Genomic DNA, 22,831 nt, shown 5'->3' on the forward strand with positions numbered 1-22,831 from the left:
GAAACATCAATTTGTTGTTCCACTTATTTATGTATTCACTGGTTGCTTCTTGCATGTGCCTTGACCAGGGATTGAACCTGCCATCAATTGAGCTACCTGACCAGGACCTAAATACATTTATCTGTTGATGGACTCAAATGATGGGGTGAAGTCAAACCAAAACAACAAACATTTTTAAAAGAATACTTTATTGATTTTTAGAGAGAGAGGAAGGGAGAGGGAGAGAGAAAAAAATGTTGATGTCAGAGCCCCCTGTACCTTCCCTACCCAGGATAGAGCATGCAACCCAGGCATCTGACCTTGACCAGAAATCGAACTAGCAACCTTTTGGTATATGGGATGATCCCCAACCAACTGAGCCTCACCAGCTAGGGCTCAAACCAACAAATTTTAACACAGATAATAACCATAAAAATGATGATGAAAATGATCATGTCTTAAGCACTTATAGTGTGTTTAAGATATAACTCTCATATCTTAAGATATGAGATAACTTAAGTGCTAGAGATAACTCTCATACTGTTTTTTCAAAATATTATTAGTGTTATTTTTTTCTTACTATTATTACTTTTTTAAAAATATAATTTTATTGATTTCAGAGAGGAAGGGGGGGGAGAGAGAGAGAGAGAGAGAGAGAGAGAGAGAGAGACATCAATGATGAGAGAGGATCATTGATTGGCTGCCTTTTGCATGCCCCCCACTGAGGATTGAGCCCACAACCTGGGCATGTACCGTTGAGTGGAATTGAACCTGGGACCCTTCAGTCCGCAGGCTGAATCTCTATCCACTGAGCCAAACCAGCCAGGGCTGTCATACTGTTTTAATGAGGAGAAAACTGAGGCTGAAGGGAACTACATGGGGTCTCAGTTATCCATGTTTGTGTAACAAATTACTTCAGAACTTGGTGGGCAGATCAAGGCAGGGGGTCAGTTCCACTGTGTTCTACATGGGCAGTACCGTAGTCTATTCCTTCCTTCCTTCCTTCCTTCCTTCCTTCCTTCCTTCCTTCCTTCCTTCCTTCCTTCCTTCCTTCTCTCTCTCTCTCTCTCTTCTCTTTCTTTTCTTATTTATTATAAAGAGAGAGAGGAAAGGAGAGAGAAGTATTGATTTGTTTTTCACCATTGGTTGATTCTGTATGTGCCCTAAGAATCAAACTGCAACCTTGGTGCATTGGGATGACACTCTAACCACCTGAGCTACTTGCCAAGGGCTAACACTGTAATCTTATACAACTGAATTGCTGCCCACTTTTATGAACACTTGGAGGAAGGTGATCCAGACAGAAAGGAGTTATCACTGAAGTGTTCAAACCAAGGCCCAGGGATTGTTAGGTCTATTAAAGAAGGGATTCTTGTAATGGGTAGAAAGTTGGATGTTAAGCTCTCTGTTCAGTGCAATGCACAAAGGGCAGGAGCTAGGATAGTACATAGCACATAGTGGGAACTTAATTGTTAAATTAGTTAACTGTGATTCTTTCCAACTCTGAGGGTCTAGGTCTTGATTTAAAAAAATTTTTTTTGGGGGGGGGCTTGATATTTTTTGAAGAGATAACAGTTCAATAAGAAAATATTTAATTGTTCAAGTAGCCAAGAGTTATATATCATTTCATGAAAGGTCTAAAGACCAAAAACATCACTACAAATAGGGTTGCTGTTACCTAATTATAGGGGCACTATTCACATAGAATATAATGTATAGATAACCCCCTGAAGTTGTGCAACACAGAGGCCCTTATTATAAATATAAAGCAATCTTTTTTTAAAATATATTTTATTGATTTTTCACAGAGAGGAAGGGAGAGAGATAGAGAGTTAGAAACATCGATGAGAGAGAAACATCGATCAGCTGCCTCCTGCACATCTGCCACTGGAGATGTGCCCGCAACCCAGGTACATGCCCTTGACCGGAATCGAACCTGGGACCTTTCAGTCCTCAGGCCGACGCTCTAGCCACTGAGCAAAACTGGTTTCGGCAAGCAATCTTTTTAAAAATATATTTTATTGCCGAAACCGGTTTGGCTCAGTGGATAGAGCGTCGGCCTGCGGACTGAAGGGTCCCAGGTTCGATTCCGGTCAAGGGCATGTACCTGGGTTGCGGGCACATCCCCAGTGGGAGATGTGCAGGAGGCGGCTGATCGATGTTTCTCTCTCATCGATGTTTCTAACTCTCTATCTCTCTCCCTTCCTCTCTGTGAAAAATCAATAAAATATATTTAAAAAAATATATATATTTTATTGATTTTTTTACAGAGAGGAAGGGAGAGGAATAGAGAGTTAGAAACATAGATGAGAAAGAAACATCGATCAGCTCCCTCCTGCACACCCCCTACTGGGCATGTGCCCACAACCAAGGTACATGCCCTTGACCGGAATCGAACCTGGGACGCTTCAGTCCGCAGGCAAACGCTCTATCCACTGAGCCAAACTGGTTAGGGCTAAAGCAATCTTAATAAAACAAACTACCACCTAGCAAGTTTAGAAAACACACACAAAACCATTAGAGTCTTTTAATATGCTTAGATGCTCCCAATCAGAATTCTAAGTTTCTCCTTTCAAATTTCATCAAGGTTAATCACTCTACTTGCCTATCCAATATCCTTCTCCCTTCCTAATGAAATCTTAATTATATTAGGAGTGGACGTATGCTGAACTAATAAAAACAATTCCCAGCCAGCACCGGTTTGGCTCAGTGGATAGAGCGTCGGCCTGTGGACTGAAGGGTCCCGGGTTCAATTCCGGTCAAGGGCATGTACTTTGGTTGCAGGCACATCCCCAGTGGGACATGTGCAGGAGGCAGCTGATTGATGTTTCTAACTCTCTATCCCTCTCCCTTCCTCTCTGTAAAAAATCAATAAAATATATTTAAAAAAAACAAAAAACAATTCCCAGCCTCCCTTACAGCTAGGAGAGGCCATGTGACATGGTTCTGGCATATGGTATGCAATCAGAGGGTTTCTGGGAATGCTTTGCTTCATCATTATAGTACCTAGTCACTTCTGGCTGCCTTTTACTGTCTCCCTGCCTGGAATATAGGTATAAATGGGAAGTAGAACAGACATTACCCTATATAATAAAAGCCCAGTGACCATAATGGTGTAACAACCAGAATGACCACTTGACCAGTCACTATGAGGTGCATTGACCACCTCTCGGTCCCTCCCCCTGCCAGCCCACAGCTTCGATTGCAGGATGGTGAATGGGGAACTGGGGTGGGTGGCAGTGGGGTGAGACTGGGGACTGGTGAGCGGGAGGAAGATGGCCCTGATTGCAGGCTAGACCTACGGACCCTACCCACGCATGATTTTGTGCGCTGGACTTCTAGTATAAGTTAATTATAAGAATGAAAGTGCATATGCTAGGGTTTTAGAACAGCCGGCAAAAGAAGTCTGAATCACTGACAGCAGCATGGAATCCCCATACCAGTCTTGGACTGCCCACTTGTTAAATAGGACAAAATTAATCCCTTATTTGGTTAAGCTTGTTATTTGAGTTTAATCTGTTTTTTGCAGCTGTATTAAACTCTAACAACCATATTATCCTTGATAATAGTATTTCTCAAAATGGTATCTGTTGTGTCCCAAATGTAATTTTATAAATTAAATTACTGTAGCCAAAACCGGTTTGGCTCAGTGGATGGAGCGTCGGCCTGCGGACTGAGGGGTCCCAGGTTCGATTCCGGTCGGGGGCATGTGCCTGGGTTGCGGGCATATCCCCAGTAGGAGATGTGCAGGAGGCAGATGATCGATGTTTCTCTCTCATCGATGTTTCTAACTCTCTGTCTCTCTCCCTTCCTCTCTGTAAAAAAATCAATAAAATATATTTAAAAAAAAAAATAAATAAATAAATAAATTACTGTAAATGTAAGGACTCAAGTGTTCTTTGAGAATTGTTAAATGTAATATTTTCTTTCTGTAATAATTTAAAAAATTAGCTTGGTCAGTGTGGCTCAGTGGTTGAGCTCGAGCCATGCACCAAGAGGTCACATCGCCCTATCTCAGCCGTGGGCAAACTATGGCCCTCGGGCCGGATCCGGCCCGTTTGAAATCAATAAAACTAAAAAAAAAAAAAGACCGTACCCTTTTATGTAATGATGTTTACTTTGAATTTATATTAGTTCACACAAACACTCCATCCATGCTTTTGTTCCGGCCCTCCGGTCCAGTTTAAGAACCCATTGTGGCCCTTGAGTCAAAAAGTTTGCCCACCCCTGCCCTAGCTGGTTTGGCTCAGTGGATAGAGTGTCAGCCTACTGACTGAAGGGTCCCAGGTTCAATTCCAGTCAAGGGCACATGCCCGGGTTGGGATTGCAGGATCGATCCTCAGCAGGAGGCATGCAAGAGGCAGCTGATGGATGTTGATGTTTCTCTCTCATTGATGTTTCTATCTCTCTTTCCCTCTCCCTTCTTCTCTCTAAAAATCAATTAAAAATATATTTAAAAAATTTAACATAAACATATTCTGAATCATCTGGATGTTCTCATACTGACTTCTGTCCTGTAATTTTGTTGTTACAATTATAGGAAAGCATTTAGCTTTAATGGTTTATAGGTTTAACTTTAACGGTTTACAGGTTTAACTCTAATGGTTTATAAGTATACACAAGTTGTGGTTAGCAAGTCCTAATGTTAAAATGATTACTGTTTTAGGACTTCTGCTTTAAACTCATATTGAATTGCCTTACCTGTTGTATCTAGTTAGCTATCAAGAGGGGAAATGGCTGTTGATGAGTCAGTTAACTGTCTACTACAGCAACTCAGTGCAGTGATTTAACTACTGCTTTGTTAAGTGAAGGCCAGATTCCAGGTCAGTAAACATGCTGGGGTTGTGGGTTCTCCCCCCAGTGGGGGGCTTGTGGGAGGTAGTGGAATGATTTTCATCATTCATATTTCTACCTCTCTCCTCTCTCCCTCCCTCCCCTTCCTTTACCTGAAATTAAAAAAAAAAAAAAAATTTAAGAAAAGGGGGTGTTGGGGACAGGTTCAGAGGGTTTGCCTGGGACCAACTGCTGCTGCCCATTGCTGCCCTAGTTGCAAGCCTCATGGGGTCCCTTAGAGTTTAGGAGATGCATGCCTGTGAGGGAAGAAGGGGGTGGGGTGGGAGGTGTAGGCATGCCCCCTGGAGGGAGAGAAGTAGGTGGGTCCTTTGTCTTGAGGCTTTTATCTCTCTCTTGCAGGCAGGCGGGAATCTTTGGGGAAGTCTCAGGGAAGGGTTTTAGCAGAATATTAGTCAGTTTTCTAAGTATGCTCCGTCAAGATCCTGGTCTCCACTGATTGGTCAGTGTCAGGGCACGGGGTACTTAGTCATTTCAGCTGGTCCTGGTGCTGCCCACCTGGTTTTGCTGCTTTTCTGGATCTGGAGCTGAAATACAACTGAGGCCTGGATGTTATTTCTAGGGAGGTGACCTGTGTGTGCTGTGAATTGCTCTGTCCGTTTGTTCAGCTATCTGTCTCAGTTTCCCTATTCCACTTGTCCTGGCTTTCTGGCCTGTCTCAATATCATGATGAACAAGGCAGATATCCCAAAGGCTTACCCTCAAGTTTACACATTTCCAGCTTCCTCTTAGCCATCTTCCCCTGGAATCCCAAATTCGACATGCCTCAAAGTGGGCTCTTAATAATCTGCTCCAAAACCTGTTTCACTGCATTTCTGTGAATTTCACCACTCTTCATCCAACTCACCCATTTAATGATTATTCAAAACACCTCAATAGATGGTGTCTCATTTGTCTTGCATGTCTGGTACCTAGCAGAGTATAGGACTCCGGTAAATGTAATTAAACCTCTGTGCTGCTGATTCTAAATGTACATCTCCAGCAGTGACCTCTGAACATCTCCACCGGGATGTCTTGAGGGTATTTCAATGTTGTTTGCCTCAAACCAAACTGATTATCTTCTCCTTTAAAAGAGAAATCAATAATAGGGTGGACTCCAGAGTTATACAACCTGGCCATAACACTGTAAGGCACAACTCCACTCCATGGGGCACCATTCATATTATAATCTCTATAATATCACATTACATATTGTCCAACATGATGGCTCTGCTGCCTGGGCTGGCAACAGGCTCCAATACCTGTTAGCTCTGACCTGGGACAACTTATTTAAATTCTTTGGTCATCAGATGCCTCAGCTATAAAATACATAGTATTCAATAAATGTTTGTTATTATCTTTAACCTCAAACCTGCTTCTCCTCCAGTTTCCTATGCCTCTGGTTAGCGACATCACTCTGTCACCAAGAATAAGACACCAAAAAATTAAACTAAACTTCCTCTTTCTTCTTACCCTAAATCCAATGAATCCCAAGGCCTATAGAAATATTCTTTCTTTCCTTCTTCCCATCCTGCTGTCAATGTCATATGATAGTCCTGAGACTTCTCTTGTCTGGACTATTGAAGTAGCCTTCCAATTGTTTTCTTTAGGTTCTGGTACTATAAAGATAAATAAAAGAGGTAAAATCCTTCCTAGACTACTGCTGAACAAATGAGGATAAAACAATGGCATTTTTGTAAAAATGGAGATAGAGATTTATACCAAGCCCTACAGAAGAATAAAGGAAGAAACCCCTCATTTCTGAAATTGTTACTGCTTTCTGAGGAAAGACTCCACAATCACTTAATTAAACAATAAATATTTAACAGATTTCTCTTTTTAGAACTCTGTTCTGCTGTTTAATTTTTTTTTATATTCCCATGGGGATAGGTTGTTGCCATTTTCCTGGGCCATGGTAACTCTTTTGGTTCTTAAATGAAGCAAGCCCAAGTGCCCAGTCCAGGACCTGGCACATGGGAGATACAATAAATGGTAATTTTCTTTTGGTTGAAGTAGGACAGTGTGTTGTTGGCTTAATCTGCTCAGACCATTAATCATCCATAGTTAAGCTCTGAAATCTAGGTCTCTCCTGCCTCCTCAAGAAGGAAATGAATAATGGCCGAATAACTGTTCAACCTCAGGCAGGGAAGGAAAAACAAATAAAAAAATCACTACTATTGCAAGGTAGGATGATAAATACTTAAAAAGAATTGAGATGCTCAGTCAGCATGACATAGCACTTCTCCATTTCCTACCCTGCTGTAAGGTCCAAAGGAATTGGGGGGGGTGGAGGCAGAGCTGGGGACATAACACTATGTATTAAATGCTCCTATTTTAACATCAGGTGCTCTATTGTCACCTGGGGGCATAGAGATGACAGGAAAATCAGCCTAGCAAGGAGAGGCAGACATGTAAACAAGTAAAATAGCTTAATTTTTTTTTTGGCTTTACAGGCTATTGTTTGGATACAAAGGCAAGAATGGTCAATACTGGGGATGAGCAAAATTCAGAACAACTTTAGAGGAATTCTGGGGATGAGCCAAGGCCAAGAACGGTTTCAAGTAAGCAATGCTTCAGCTGCATCTTTAAAGACTTTAGGCCAACTAGGAGGGAGCAGTTTCTGTGATAGCACAGGGACCAGGATCCCAAGGACACCGGGTAAGAAAAACCACAGAGCTGATGCTACTCCTGTCCCTGGCAGGGGATCCCAGAGTCAAAAGGCCAGAAAACACACACCTGGTAAGCCTACCACAAAAATGAAACCACTCCTCTTCCTAGGAAAAAAGTCTTATCTTCCTTCTAAGAACTTGCTCCTCATACACTGACAAGCAAAATTCCACAAGCCCGGTCTCCTGCCCCACCCCCGAAAAAAAGCTCACCTTTCACACAAGTCCGCTTTGCCTCCAGCTTATAAAAACAGCCAAGCAGAGCCAGTCCCCTAGCAGCTAGCTAGCTAGTTCAGAGGATCTTCTCCTCTATGCTGCCTCCCTTGTGCTCTTTTTAAGTTTAATAAAAATCTGTCTGGAAATTTCTCTGGGGGTTCCCCTTGATTTCTATCATAGGGAACCCAAGAACCCTAACAGTGGTAACATTTCTTCATGCTTGAACAAAAACCTGAAGGCTTGAAACAGCCACACACTGTTCTGGGTGTTACAATCGAGACGCAAAAGTTATAGTAATAATAGATAACATTTCTAATGTGTAGTAAGAACTGGGTACTGTGCTAAAAAAACTACATAGATGATCTCAATAAAGAATAGAGTTCCCATTTTACAAGTAAGAAAAGTAAAGCTAAAGGATTAAGACTCGTGCCTAAAGACCACACATAAAATGGCAGTGAGATGCTTGAATTCAGGAAATTGCCTCAGTTTTTTAAACCACAAATCAGAGGAGTGATACGGTCAGATTTCAAAAATATTCCCTCCAGACGTGGTGGAAGGGATGGATGGAGATGGAAGCAGCAATCTTGTAATTAGAACAACGAAGGGGGCTAAGCACTGAGGGGTACCGAGGATCAACACTAAGGCAGAGGATGTGGGGGCCCGAGGGGAACATTTGGATAGTTCGCAGGGCTCGTAGCGGTTAAATGTGGTGCAGCTTCGAGACCCTCTACCCAGGTTTGGGTTTTGAGCGCAAGGCACGCTCCCCCTTACCTCCCCTCCCCCCACCCCCCACCCCCGTTCCCGAAGAAATCCCGGGTAACGGAGGCGTCTGGAGTCGATCCGGAGTGTGTGTGCGCCTCACTCCGACCCCAACCACGGGCGGCAGGTACGGGGGATTGGTACTTTGGGCACCGAGCCCGCCCCTAGGGAAAGCGCTGAGTCATTCCGGCTGGGAGCGTTGGATCCGGACTGGGCTCCGGCCAGATCCCCCTCCCCTCTCCCCCTCCCGCACCCCGACCCGCTCTGACTCTCGCGAGAACCATACCGGCTATAAAAGCAGCGCAGCGAGGCCGCGCCCGCTTTTCGTGCGTCTCCTTCCTGCTTGGCTGGTTTTGCCATTTTTGCTTCAGTGCTGGTGAGTACGTGGGCCGCGCGGCCTCTGCAGGTGAAGCGCCCCGCATTCCGCAGGTCGCCTTTTATCCTCCTCCCAGCCGCCCCCCACCCCCCGGGCTCCACTGGGGGTGCTGTGACCGGGGAGGCGTCCGGGCGCGGCCTGCCGCCCGAGAGTGGCCAGGCGGTTTGCGCAGCTTCTCGTGGACACACCTGTGGGTCCTGTGGGTTGGGTGAACCCCGAGGCTAACGCAGGCTCGAGTCCCCTCCCATCCACCAGGGCACAGGGCACGGATTGGCTCGGAGGGGCGGGCTGGTGGTCGTGGCCCCTCGATTAGGGCGGTTCGAGAAGCTTCTGGAATGGACTCGGAAGCTGACCTGAGGGCACCCCTCTTTCAGGTGGTAGGTGTAAAATAGCTGTCCCCTGGCCTGGGCCGTTACTAGCTGTGAAGCTTCGGATATTACGGTTCCCTTCCCCGCCTTTCTTTTTCCATCTGCAGAATGGGGGTGGTGGTGATCCCCGATGCCTCGGTGAAGACTTTTTTCTGCGGGCGCTTCCCGAAGTGCTGGGGTGGGAGTGATGGCGGGAGGGTACCTTCGGTGCGGTTTGAGGGTGTGGTTTTTGGCTGGGAAGTTCTTGGGCTGATCTGACGAGTCCCACCCCGGCTGGAAGTCCAACGGGCTTTTCCCGATTGGTCCGGCTTTAGGGGGAGCCGCCTGGAAAAGCAGGCTCGGACGAGGCCACTTACGTTAGGGTCACACTCTGTATTTGGTCGCCAAGCTGCAACGTCCCTTACCGTTTTTTGTTTTTTAAATTGTTGTTATTAAAGGTATTAGGCAGTAAAAAGTTTGAGATAATCAATGCTCACAACGTTTCTTTCGGTTGTGGTAGTATGACCCCAAACCGTTGGTCCTAGAAAATGAGCTTCTTGAGGCTTTCAAACCCATGGCTTACCTGCATCTCATTCTTAACTCCTTGGAGTTGACCTGGGTGAGTCCAGTGCAGCATTCCTGTTTAGCAATAGATTGGCTCTTGTACTTACTGCCCCAGGATCTTGAACCTGAGGTCAGAAACCCATTTTGGAAAGGACTTGTAGGGCTTAAACACAAATACCTAAAGTTTTGAGATTGAGCAGATGCCAGAATTCTGGGCTTGCCTCTTAAAAGGCTGGATGGGCTTTAGGGTATGTGTTCTTGGCAAACTACCACGTGTGCTTGAATATCAAGTGTGCTTCCCACGCTATGAATACAGTGGAGGCGCAGCCCAGGGAAAGGGCAGTATTGCCCGCTTTTGGGAGTCAGGCACTCTGGCATTGTGCGTTTGGGTTCAGGTTTGAGAGTCTCCAATCCCCCACCCCTCTCTGCTCCTGTATGATGAAATTATAGAGGAAAATGCCATTGCACAAATGATGGTTCAGAAAAAGTAATGGAGGTTACTTCAATTATTAAAGAAATTGCTGTTTTTAAATGAAAACAAAAGTTGATATTCAGAGATGTGTAATATCTGGTTTTCTTTCAAAAACTGGAAAGCTTCTTACTAATCTATGGAAGTTAATGTAGGTGACAGGGGAAGATTTAACTTGTGGGCACACGGTGCAATATATAAAGATTTTGTAACAGAAACCCACACCTGAAACCTATGTGACCATGTTGACCAATGTCACCCCAGTAAAATTAATTTGTTTTTCTTTTTTTAATCTTTTTTTTTTTTTTTGCGACCTCCCGACTCCCCGCCCGCCCCCTAATTTTTAAAAAAGTTAATGTAGCCCTAGCTCAGTGATGGCGAACCTTTTGAGCTCGAGTGTCAGCATTTTGAAAAACCCTAACTTAACTCTGGTGCCGTGTCACATATAGAAATTTTTTGATATTGGCAACCATAGTAAAACAAAGACTTATATTTTTGATATTTATTTTATACATTTAAATGCCATTTAACAAGGAAAAATCAATCAAAAAAAGAGTTCACGTGTCACCTCTGACACGCGTGTCATAGGTTCGCCATCACTGCCCTAGCTGGTCTGGCTCAGTGGATAGAGCGTCGGCCTGCAGACTCAAGGGTCCTGGATTCGATTCCGGTCAAGGGCATGTACCTTGGTTGCAGGCACATCCCCAGTAGGGAGTGTGCAGGAGGCAGCTGATTGATGTTTCTAAATCTCTATCCCTCTCCCTTCCTCTCTGTAAAAAATCAATAAAGTACGTTTTAAAAAAAAGTTAATGTAAAAACAAAACAAAAAATAAAATAAAAAACTTAATGTATATATTCAGGGCCACCAGGTAAATCCTTTATTGTACTACAGTTAAGTCTACAGTTAAGTTGATGGAGGGTACTGGTTATCTAGAAAAAGAAGACTTGTTTCAAGTTCATTTCCTCTTTTATCCTTTCCAGCTGATAGCAAGATGTCTTCAGGAAATGCTAAAATCGGCCACCCTGCCCCCAACTTCAAAGCCACAGCTGTTATGCCTGATGGTCAGTTCAAAGATATCAGCCTATCTGACTACAAAGGTAAGCCTATTACATTAGGTTCATTGAAATGCAATTATTCTGCTATCTAGAGATGGCTTGTTCGATTTTTGTATTTCTGTATTTTTGATTGTAAAATAATTTATGTCTCCTAGATCAAGGTGTTCAGGGTGGTAGGCTGTTGCCTTTAGGTTGAAATGACATGGTGATTATCGATAGCTATCCTAGGTCCAGACTATTTTGGAGAAAGCACATGCTTCATTTTGCCTAAACTAATATATTAGCTCATTTATCTTCTCGGCACTCCTCAGTTGTATTATTGGAGACAATCTGATTATCTCAGTCTTACTATTTCATTATAAGAAGTCTTCAACAATTTAAAATCTCAGAGCTCATATTTGGAGCTGTGACACTGCTTGTTCAGTTTATGAAATATGTGTCATAGCTACTGTATTAGTAGAGGGTTTAGGCACATTCACTTGACTGTTTTGCCCCCAAGGGAGAGTTGATGTCATGGTTGGAATAGCTCTTTTCTGTTAGAGGTTCATGCAGACACTGGTCAAGTTCTAATAAGGTTCTCTTTTACCTCACAGTTGGGAGCAGCTGGGACAATTGAACGCAAATCTCAAACTCCTCTGGGAAGTATAGGTGTGAGAGGCTACCTGGCCTTTGAAGAGCTATTCAGTTGGTAATCTGAGTGACTTCAGTAAAAGTCCAACTGGAAGTCCTGTTAACTACCAGGATTTTTGGAATGTTTGCCATATAACATTTTTCTTGTCGGGCTGATTAGGAACATATTTGTGATTCAGGCGATCACTTAAACCTTACCCACTCCATTACTATGGTTCCTTGTCAAAGAAGTGCAAAGGCTCTGACTTCTTGTTGGTCTCTTACTACCCTGCAGCAGAGAATTCAGCATTTCAGCTTCTTATTGGGCACTGAGTGTAAGCATTGGCACTGGACTATCCAGTAGATAACTGCATTCTTGTTTTTGCTTTTCTTCACTGGAAAACTTGTTATCTGTGCTAATTTTTTTAAAAATATATTTTGTTGATTTTTTACAGAGAGGAAGGGAGAGGGATAGAGAGTTAGAAACACCAGTGAGAGAGAAACATCGATCAGCTGCCTCCTGTACACCTCCTACTGGGGATGTGCCCGCAACCAAGGTACATGCCCTTGACCGGAATTGAACTTGGGACCTTTCAGTCTGCAGGCTGATGCTCTAGCCACCGAGCCAAACCGGTTAGGGCCTGTGCTAATTTTAACTATCCAGAGAAGATAAAAATTAGACTGAACAGCCTGGCCGGTATGGCTCAATGGTTGAGTGTCCACCTAAGAAAAGGTTCGATTCCTGGTCAGGGCACATGCCCAGTTTGTGAACTTGATTCCCAGGAGGGTGGTACGTGCAGGAGGTAACCAATCAGTGATTCTCTCTCTCCATCATTGATGCTTTTGTCTCTCTCTTCCTCTCCCTTCCTCTCTGAAATCAATAAAAATATATTTTAAAAAAATTTAGTTCTGTATTTGGCAGCTAATATGGAGACAGAAAAATAAAGCATGGACTGGGAAGGAACTTTTCCATGCAAGTCCTCCTGCAAGAGGTTCTGAAAGTGGCTGCCAGGAGACATTTATGTTTGAGCACCTTGACATCTAGCAATTGTGTCTGGCATCAACTTAAAAAGGCCTCTTTTTCTGTTGGAATATGTGTTTTCTTGTCTATTCTCTATAAAGCATGGATGTCTGTTTCAAAGGCTAACTTGGGGTTCTTTTTTTCTTTTTTCCAGGAAAATATGTGGTGTTCTTTTTTTACCCTCTTGACTTTACCTTTGTGTGCCCCACGGAGATCATTGCTTTCAGTGATAGGGCAGAAGAATTTAAGAAAATCAACTGCCAAGTGATTGGTGCTTCTGTGGATTCTCACTTCTGTCACCTGGCATGGTAAATCTGTTGGTCCATTTGACATATGGACTTTTTAACTAAGCAGGAACTGAGATTAGGAGGCTTTGGCAATAGACTTTCTCAAGTATTGGCTTCTGGCTCCTCATGGAAGGAGTGCAAAGGCCCTGGCTTCCTCTTGTTGCTTTCTTATTACTTGGCAGCAGAGGAGAAGCAACTTGGGTTGCAGCTGAGTATACCCTGGTGACCTTAACTATCCTTAGCCATTCAGTTTACTGCTGGAAAAGTTTGAAATTTCTGGGAAGTAGGTTAGAAATGTTGGAAAGGGGGTGTGTGTAGATACAGTTAATGTATTTGCTACACAAGAGTTTGCGTGAATGTGATTTATATGTGTGCCCTTTGCTGTAGGATCAACACACCCAAGAAACAAGGAGGACTGGGTCCCATGAACATTCCTTTGGTGTCAGACCCCAAGCGCACCATTGCTCAGGACTACGGAGTCTTAAAGGCTGATGAAGGCATCTCATTCAGGTATATACTTGGGGGCGGGGAGGGTGTTGCTGACATTTATTGTAATAGATATGATTGACTGAGGCCCTTTTATTTGGAGAAAGGTAGAGCCCTGATCTGTACAGACTCCTTTCTCATTTCATTTTTTTAATCAGTTTTATTAAGAAACAATTGATATATCACCCTAGCTAGTTTGGCTCAGTGGATAGAATGTCAGTCTGCAGACTTAAGGGTCCCAGATTTGATTTCCAGTCAAGGGCACCTACCTTGGTTGCAGGCTCAATCCCTGGCCCTGGTCGGGGCATATATGTTAGGCAACCAACCCATGTCACTTTGATGTTTCTCTTTGTCTTTTCCTCTCCCTTCCACTCTAAAATCAGTGGAAAGATAGCCTCAGATGAGGATCAACAAAAAAATAAAATGAAATAATTGATATACATCACTGTATTAAATTTAAGGTGTACAGTGTGATGGTCTCATTTAAAAAATATATTTATTTTTATTGATTTCAGAGAGGAAGAGAGAGATTGAAACATCAATGATGAGAATCACTGATGGGCTGCCTTCTGCATGCCCCCCACAGGGAATTGAGCCCAAACCCGGGCATGTGCCCTGACTGGGAATTGAACTGTGACCTCATGGTTCATAGGTCGGCACTCAACCACTGAGCCATGCTGGCCAGGGATTGGTCTCATTCTTTTTTTTTTTTTTTTTTTAAATATATTTTATTGATTTTTTACAGAGAGGAAGGGAGAGAGATAGAGAGTTAGAAACATCGATGAGAGAGAAACATCAATCAGCTGCCTCCTGCACACCCCCCACTGGGGATGTGCCTGCAACCAAGGTACATGCCCTTGACCAGAATCGAACCTGGGACCTTTCAGTCCGCAGGCTGACGCTCTATCCACCAAGCCAAACCGGCTTGGGCTGGTCTCATTCTTTATGCAAGAGCATCCTCAATAAGGGCAAGGCCTATGCATGTCTGGGAGACCAGCCCATTTCCATTGCTTCTCTATTCTTGTTTTTTTTTTTTTAAATATATTTTATTGATTTTTTACAGAGAGAAAGGGAGAGAGATAGAGAGTTAGAAACATTGATCAGCTGCCTCCTGCACATCTCCCACTAGGGATGTGCTTGCAACCCAGGTACATGCCCTTGACCGGAATCGAACCTGGGACCTTTCAGTCCGCAGGCTGACGCTCTATCCACTGAGCCAAACTGGTTTCGGCCTGCTTCTCTATTCTAATAAACCAGTTTTTAATTCTTTTTTAAAATATATTTTATTGATTTTTTTTTTTTTTTACAGAGAGGAAGGGAGAGGGATAGAGAGTTAGAAACATCGATGAGAGAAACATCGATGAGCTGCCTCCTGCACACCCCCTACTGGGGGTGTGCCCGCAACCAAGGTACATGCCCTTTACCGGAATCGAACCTGGGACCTTTAAGTCGGCAGGCCAAGGCTCTATCCACTGAGCCAAACCGGTTAGGGCAAACCAGTTTTTAATTTTTAGAAATTTATTGATTAATTTTAGAGAGAGAGGAAGGAGAGAGAAACATCAATTTATTGTTCCGCTTATTTATGCATTTATTGGTTGCTTTTTGTATGTGCCCTGACCAGGAATCAAACCCGTAATTTTGGCGTATCAGGACAACACTAAGCTACTGAGTTACCCAGCCAGGGCTGCCTAACAAACCAGTTGTTAAATCTGTACTGCCTCTTTCTCAAACCTTCAATCTTTTCTTCCCAGGGGCCTCTTTATCATTGATGACAAAGGTATCCTTCGCCAGATCACTGTGAATGACCTTCCTGTTGGCCGCTCTGTGGATGAGACTCTGAGACTAGTTCAGGCTTTCCAGTTCACTGACAAACATGGGGAAGGTAATTCAGTCTGTTTGGTGACAAGACAACAAAATGGTGGATGGGTGGGAAAGATGTGGTAGGAACAAAGTCTACCAAACAAGGAGAGTGATTATGTTTCTTTAGGAAATTGAAGTTTCTGGATTATAGTGCGTTGTGGGGGTGGGGTAATAGAAAAGCTTGGGGAGAAGACTATAAAGCAGAAGTTCTCAACCTGTGGGTCGCGACCTCTTTGGGGATCGAACGACCCTTTCACAGGGGTCGTCTAAGACCATCGGCAAACACATATAATTACATGTTGTTTTTGTGATTAATCACTATGCTTTAATTATGTTCAATTTGTAACAATGAAAATACATCCTGCATATCAGATATTTATATTACAATTCATAACAGTAGCAAAATTACAGTTATGAAGTAGCAACGAAAATAATTTTATGGTTGGGGATCACCACAACATGAGGAACTGTATTAAAGGGTTGCAGCATTAGGAAGGTTGAGAACCACTGCTATAAAAAAATTTTTTTATTGATTTCAGAGAGGAATGGAGGGAGATAGACATAGAAACATCAATGATGAGAGAGAATCATTGATTGGCTGCCTTCTGCATGCCCCCTACTGTGGATTGAGCCTGCAACCGAGGCATGTGCCCTTGACCCTTCACAGCCCATAGTCCGATGCTCTATCCACTGAGCTAAACTGGCTAGGGCTACATAGGCTTTTTATTTTTTATTTTTTTATTTTAAATATATTTTATTGATTTTTTACAGAGAGGAAGGGAGAGAGAGAGTTAGAAACATTGATGAAAGAGAAACATCGATCAGCTGCCTCCAGCACATCTCCTACTGGCAATGTGCCCGCAACCCAGGTACATGTCCTTGATCGGAATTGAACCAGGGACCTCTCAGTCCGCAGGCCGACGCTCTATCCACTGAGCCAAACCGGTTTTGGCATATATAGGCTTTTTAAAAAAAAAAAAAAAAAAAAAAAAAAAAAAAATATATATATATATATATATATATATATACACATTTTATTGTTTTGTTTTTGTTTTGTTTTTTTACAGAGAGGAAGGGAGAGGGATAGAGAGTCAGAAACATCGATGAGAGAGAAACATCAATCAGCTGCCTCCTGCACACTCCCTACTGGGGATGTGCCCGCAACCAAGGTACATGCCCTTGACTGGAATTGAACCTGGGACCCTTCAGTCTGCAGGCTGACCTGACCCTCTATCCACTGAGCCAAACCGGTTAGGGTTATAAAGGGTTTTTATTCCAACTGTATAGGAATAACCAGCTAAGGCTTATTGTTATTATTTTAAAAATATATTATTATTGATTTTAGAGAGAGGAAGGGGGAGAGAGAAACATCAGTGAAGGAGAAACATCTATTGGCTGCCTCCTGTACAACCCCTACTGGGGATAGAGCCTGCAATGTGGGCATGTGCCCTGACGGAACCCAACCAGCATCCTCTTGGTGCATGGGATAATGCTCAACCAGTTGAGCCATACTGGTTAGGGCTGTTTTATTCGGGTTTTAAAAATAAAGGTAATAGCTCAGCTGGTGTGTCTCAGTGGTTGAGCATGGACCTAGGAACCAGGGGCTGAAGTTTGATTCCCGGTCAGGCATATGCCTGGGGTTGAGGGCTCCATTCCCAGTGTGGGGCATGCAGGAGGCAGCCAGTCAATGATTCTCTCTCATCATTGATGTTTCTATCTTTCCCCCTCTCCTTTCCTCTCTGAAATCAATTAAAAATAAATAAATAAAAGTACTATATGAACAGTTTTGACATTTGGAAAATAAAATAGGACTAAGACAACTTAACCAAAAACAATAGGCAGATACAACTAATACATTTTTATGATTTAAGAATATATTTGAGCCCAACTGGTATGGCTCAGTGGTTGAGTGTTGACCTTTGAGCCAGAAGGTCACAGTTTGATTTCTGGTCAGGGCAAGTTCCCAAGTTGCAATCCCAACTTGCTGTTCCATCCCCAGTGGAAGGCATGCAGAATGCAGTCAGTCAATGTTTCTCTTTTATCATTGATATTTCTGTCTCTCTCCTTGTCCAGTCTTCTCTGAAATCAATAAAAATATATTCTAAAATATATATTTTTTCAAACTTCCTTGTTTTATTTTTAGCATTTAAAAAATATGTGGTAAAATATACATAGCAAATTTAAAAAAAAATATATATATATTATTGATTTTTTACAGAGAGGAAGGGAGAGGGATAGAGATTTAGAAACATCGATCGCTGCCTCCTACCCACCTCCTACTAGGGATGTGCCCGCAATCAAGGTACATGCCCTTGACCAGAATTGAACCTGGGACCTTTCAGTCTGCAGGCCGACACTCTATCCACTGAGCCAAACCGGTTAGGGCAGTGATGGCGAACCTATGACATGTGTGTCAGACGTGACACGCGAACTCATTTTTTTGGTTGATTTTTCTTTGTTAAATGGCATTTAAATATATAAAATATCAAAAATATAAGTGTTTTACTATGGTTGCAAATATCAAAAAATTTCTGTATGTGACACGGCACCAGAGTTAAGCTAGGGTTTTTCAAAATGCTGACACGCCGAGCTCAAAAGGTTTGCCATCACTGGGTTAGGGCATACATAGCAAATTTACCATCTTAACCATCTTCAAGTGTACAATCCAGTGACATTTAAAAAATGAGCAGATTCAACATAAGGTTTTTAATCCAACATTTGCCAAGAGTGTAGGCCTTTTTTTATGGCTCCAGCACTAGTACTTCTCTCCTTAAATATTCTGATTGGAAGTACTGAACTACTTGATCCCATCTTTTGAGTTTGTAAGGCTATAGCTTTTTTTACTCCCAACCCAACTCTTCCTCCCCTCCCCCATGCAGTTGTTGCTGGAATGAAACAACCATATCCCAACTAAGAGTTAGTTAGTTTTGCCCTGAGTACTTTGGCTCAGTGGATAGAGCATCGGCCTGTGGACTCTAGGGTCCCAGGTTCGATTCCAGTCAAGGGCACCAAAAAAAAAAAAAAAAAAAAAGAGTTAGTTTTAAGGACTCAGTTCCTGAGGCTGCAGATAGAAGAGGATCTTGACCGCCCCCCCCCCCCCAACTTAATGTAATTGAGACCAAAATAGTTGTGATTAAGTGCTACTGATAGCAGATCAAGTGCACAGGTGGGCTTGGACAAATTTCTTGTCTTATTTCATTTTCCCTAGAAGTTAAGTATTTCAAACTAGCTTTCTAAGGCCAATTCAACTCTGATATTGTGACTTAAAGAAGACGGAAGTTGTTAGTCTGGATTAATGTCCTCATTTTGGGGGACCTATGACATGTGTGTCAGAGGTGACACGCAAACTCATTTTTTTGAAACTTGGCTGTAGTGGAAGGCTAATAGGGATCAGTGAACACTAATACCAGAAGGCACCATTTACAGAAGCTCCCTTGGGAGTTGATTGAAAGAGCAGACAGCTCCTGATACTGCCTCCTGGTGTGTGGTATGAGGTTCAGCACAAAGACTGGAGTGGCAAAATTAGCTGCAGAGAACAAAGCAGTATGAAAGCAAAGACCAGGCTATAGGCAGACAAAAGTTTGGCAGTAGGTGCTAATAAGCAACCAAAAAGATTGTTTTGTCTAGAAGAAAACATAAAGCTTTAGAACAACCCAATTATAACACAGAGAGGAAGAATAATGAACCAGGATAAAGAGACCTTGCCAACTTAATCTCCTTGGCCCTAATGTCATGGCACTTAAGACCATACCAGTAATTAGAAAGATCCACACTTAGATGTTTCACTCAAATTCAAGTGTTGGTTTTTAAAAAATATATTTTTATTGATTTCAGAGAGGAAGGGAAGAGTGTGATAGAAACATCAAGGATGAGAGAGAATCATTGATCGGCTGTCTCTTGCACGCCCCCTACTGGGGACCAAGCCTGCAACCTGGGCATGTGCCCTTGACTGGAATCGAACCTGGGACTCTTCAGTCCGTAGGCTGACACTCTATCCACTGAGCCAAACCAGCTGGGGCTGTTTTTACAATATTATTAACTATACTAGAGGCCCGGTGCACAGATTTGTGCACTGGTGGGGTTCCTCAGCCTGGCCTGCGGGGATCAGGCCTGAAGTTGGTTGATTCTTTTTTTTTTAAATATATTTTATTGATTTTTTACAGAGAGGAAGGGAGAGAGATAGAGAGTTGGAAACATCGATGAGAGAGAAACATTGATCAGCTGCCTCCTGCACATCCCCCGCTGGGGATGTGCCCGCAACCCAGGTACATGCCCTTGACCGGAATCGAACCTGGGACCCTTCAGTCCGCAGGCCGACGCTCTATCCACTGAGCCAAACCGGTTTCGGCGTTGGTTGATTCTTATATGTGCCCTGACGGGGGATGGAAAACAGGGACTCGAACCCACAACCGTGGCATATCAGGGAGATATGCCGCTCATGCTCTCACAAGTGGCAAGATTTCATTCTTTTTATGGCCAATATTCCATTGTAGATATGTATCTCAACTTTTTTTATCCACTCATGTATTGATGTTTTGCTCATTTTTGAATTTTTTTTGTGTGTGGTTGAATTGCAGGAATTCTTTTTGCATTTTGGATATTAATCCCTTATCAGATATATAATTCATAAATATTTTCTCCCATTCTTTGGGTTGCCTTCACTCTCTTTATAATGTTCTAAAAGTTGTTAATTTGGATCAAGTCCAACTTACCTGTTTTTTTATTGTTGCTTGTGCTTTTAGCAACATATCTAAGAATACATTTCCAAATCCAAGGTCATGAAGTTTATGCAGAAAGCATAGCCTTCAACATTTCCCTGCCATCCTGAACTAGCAGTGCTCCTTACACTAATCTGAGGAACGTGAGGCAAGGGATTAATCCTCATTTTCCACTTTGAAGAGTTTATGATTTTAGCCCTTATATTTACTTCATTAATCCATTTTTTAAAAATTGATTTCTAGACAGGGGAGAGAGAGAAATGTTGATCTGTAATCCCACTTATTTATGAATTCATTGGTTGGTTCTTTAAAAAAAGTTTTTACTTTTTTATATATATACTAGAGGCGCGGTGCACAAAAATTCATGCACTCGGGGGAGGGGGGTCCCTCAGCCCTGCCTATGCCCTCTTGCAGTCTGGGACCCCTCAGAGGATGTCCACTTGCTGGCTTAGGCCCGCTCCCTGGGGGATTGGGCCCAAGCTGGCAGTCAGACATCCCTCTGGCAGCCCGGCAGCCCTCGGGGGATGTCCAGTTACCAGTGGGGAGCAGACCTAAGCTGCAGTCGGACATCCTTAGTGCTGCTGAGGAGGTGGGAGAGGCTCCCACCACCACTGCTGTGCTGGCAGCCATCAGCCTGGCTTGTGGCTGAGCAGAGCTCCTCCTGTGGGAGTACACTGACCACCAGGGGACAGCTCCTGCATTGAGCGTCTGCCCCCTGGTGGTCAATGTGTGTCATAGTGACCAGTCATTCTGCTGTTAGGGTCAATTTGCATATTACCCTTTTATTATATAGGATTTAAATATATATTTTTATTTCAGAGGGGAAGGAAGTAATATGTTTTTATTTCAAGGGAGGAAGGGATAGGAAGATAGAAACATCAATGAAAATCATCCATTGGCTGTCTCCTGCACGCCCCCTACTGGGGATAAAGCCCACAACCTGCACATGTACTCTGGCAGTGGAACTGTGACCTGGCTCATAGGTTGACACTGAACCACTGAGCCACACCGGCCGGGCCATTGATCCATTTTTGAGTTATTTTTTTTTTTAAATTTGGAGTCTAGTGTTACTCTTTTGCACGTGGAAATCAGCTGTCCCAGCACCTTTTTTTTTTTTTAAATATATCTTTATTGATTTCAGAGAGGAAGGGAGAGGGAAAGAGCGATAGAAACATCAATGATGAGAGAGAATCACTGATTGGCTGCCTCCTGCACATTCCCTACTGGGGATCAAGGGATCAAGCCTGAAACCCAGGTATGTGCCCTTGACCAGAATCAAACCTGGGACCCTTCAGTCTGCAGGCTGATGCTCTTTCCACTTAGCCAAAGCAGTTAGGGCAGCACCACTTTTTTAAGAGCAGCATTTAAGCTTATTTTTTAAAAGATGCATTTGAAGCATACATAAAATTATAGAGAACATGAGTACCCCTTTATCTACTATCTACTGTTAACAAATCTTGCCTCATATGTTTTAGGTTTTTTTGAACAAAGCCTACAGTTGAAGCTATTGCTTTTTTAAAAATAAATGTCAGGTGCTGAATGAATAAACTAGGTATAATAGTAATGGGGCTATAGAGAGGATTAAATTGCATGTTTGTTGTTAGCCTTGCACTAAAAGGCTTTTATACTCATGATCTTAGACCAGCCGTGGGCAAACTACGGCCCGCGGCCGGATCCGGCCCGTTTGAAATGAATAAAACTAAAAAAAAAAAAGACCGTACCCTTTTATGTAATGATGTTTACTTTGAATTTATATTAGTTCACACAAACACTCCATCCATGCTTTTGTCCCGGCCCTCCGGTCCAGTTTAAGAACCCATTGTGGGCCTCGAGTCAAAAAGTTTGCCCACCCCTGATTTAGACTGTAGGTTAGGCTTCCTGGTGCTTATTACAGGCTCTTTAGGGCTCAGATTTAGTTTTGAGGAATCCATTTGTTCATGAGAGCTCACCACTGAGCAAATTACTAATTAGTGGTAACTTTGTCTTGCAGTGTGCCCAGCTGGCTGGAAACCTGGCAGTGATACCATCAAGCCTGATGTCCAGAAGAGCAAAGAATATTTCTCTAAGCAGAAGTGAGCACTGGGTCATTATAGGGTCATGCGGCAATGTACAGCCATGAGAACAGAACCTCTCTTTTACTATTGTCATACTTAAAACAAGATCTTAGACTTAGCCCAGATGTGGCCTTTCCTGTAGGGTTTGGGGAGGGTCAGCCATACTTCCTCTGGAGGAAATTGTCTAATGTAAACAGTAGTGGGACATCACCTTTGATCTTTTGTGGTTTCTATTAAACTTGAACTGACACCTGTTGTTTCTTCATTTTATTTTATTATTTTTTAAAATTTTGTTTTATTGCTTAAAGTATTACAAAGAGTAGTACATATGTCTCCTTTTTTTTTTTTCCCCACTTGACCTTCCCCCGGCCTCCCCTACCCCCGTTTCTCCATTGTAGGGGCATTAGCCTTTCATTCATTCTTTGCTTTCCTTATGGGGAAGTAAGTGAGAGCTGCTTCAGAAACAGGAAATTATAGCGGGGAAATGCAAGACACAGGGAATGGAACTGAACCAAGGTGTTAACTTTATTTATT

General features: G+C 43.0%; 1 protein-coding gene across 1 annotated transcript; it reads left to right on the forward strand.

Annotated features, from left to right (window-relative positions):
• The first annotated feature begins 8,728 nt into the window (after positions 1-8,728).
• PRDX1 (peroxiredoxin 1) lies at positions 8,729-22,547 on the forward strand. Its single transcript, XM_036351603.1, has 6 exons — positions 8,729-8,826; positions 11,188-11,304; positions 13,047-13,200; positions 13,567-13,689; positions 15,417-15,547; positions 22,234-22,547. The coding sequence occupies exons 2-6, from the start codon at positions 11,199-11,201 to the stop codon at positions 22,317-22,319; spliced, it is 600 nt and encodes a 199-aa protein (XP_036207496.1). The 5' UTR covers positions 8,729-8,826; positions 11,188-11,198; the 3' UTR covers positions 22,320-22,547.
• Positions 22,548-22,831: the final 284 nt, after the last annotated feature.

Source organism: Myotis myotis, unplaced genomic scaffold (genome assembly GCF_014108235.1).
Source record: "Myotis myotis isolate mMyoMyo1 unplaced genomic scaffold, mMyoMyo1.p scaffold_m19_p_2, whole genome shotgun sequence".
In the NCBI taxonomy this organism is placed as follows: domain Eukaryota; kingdom Metazoa; phylum Chordata; class Mammalia; order Chiroptera; family Vespertilionidae; genus Myotis; species Myotis myotis.

Coding starts and splice junctions, on each gene's coding strand:
- PRDX1 (XM_036351603.1), top strand. CDS start 11,199: ATGTCTTCAGGAAATGCTAAAATCGGCCACCCTGCCCCCAACTTCAAA. Junction 13,201..13,566: donor CACTTCTGTCACCTGGCATG/GTAAATCTGTTG, acceptor CCTTTGCTGTAG/GATCAACACACCCAAGAAAC. Junction 15,548..22,233: donor CACTGACAAACATGGGGAAG/GTAATTCAGTCT, acceptor TTTGTCTTGCAG/TGTGCCCAGCTGGCTGGAAA.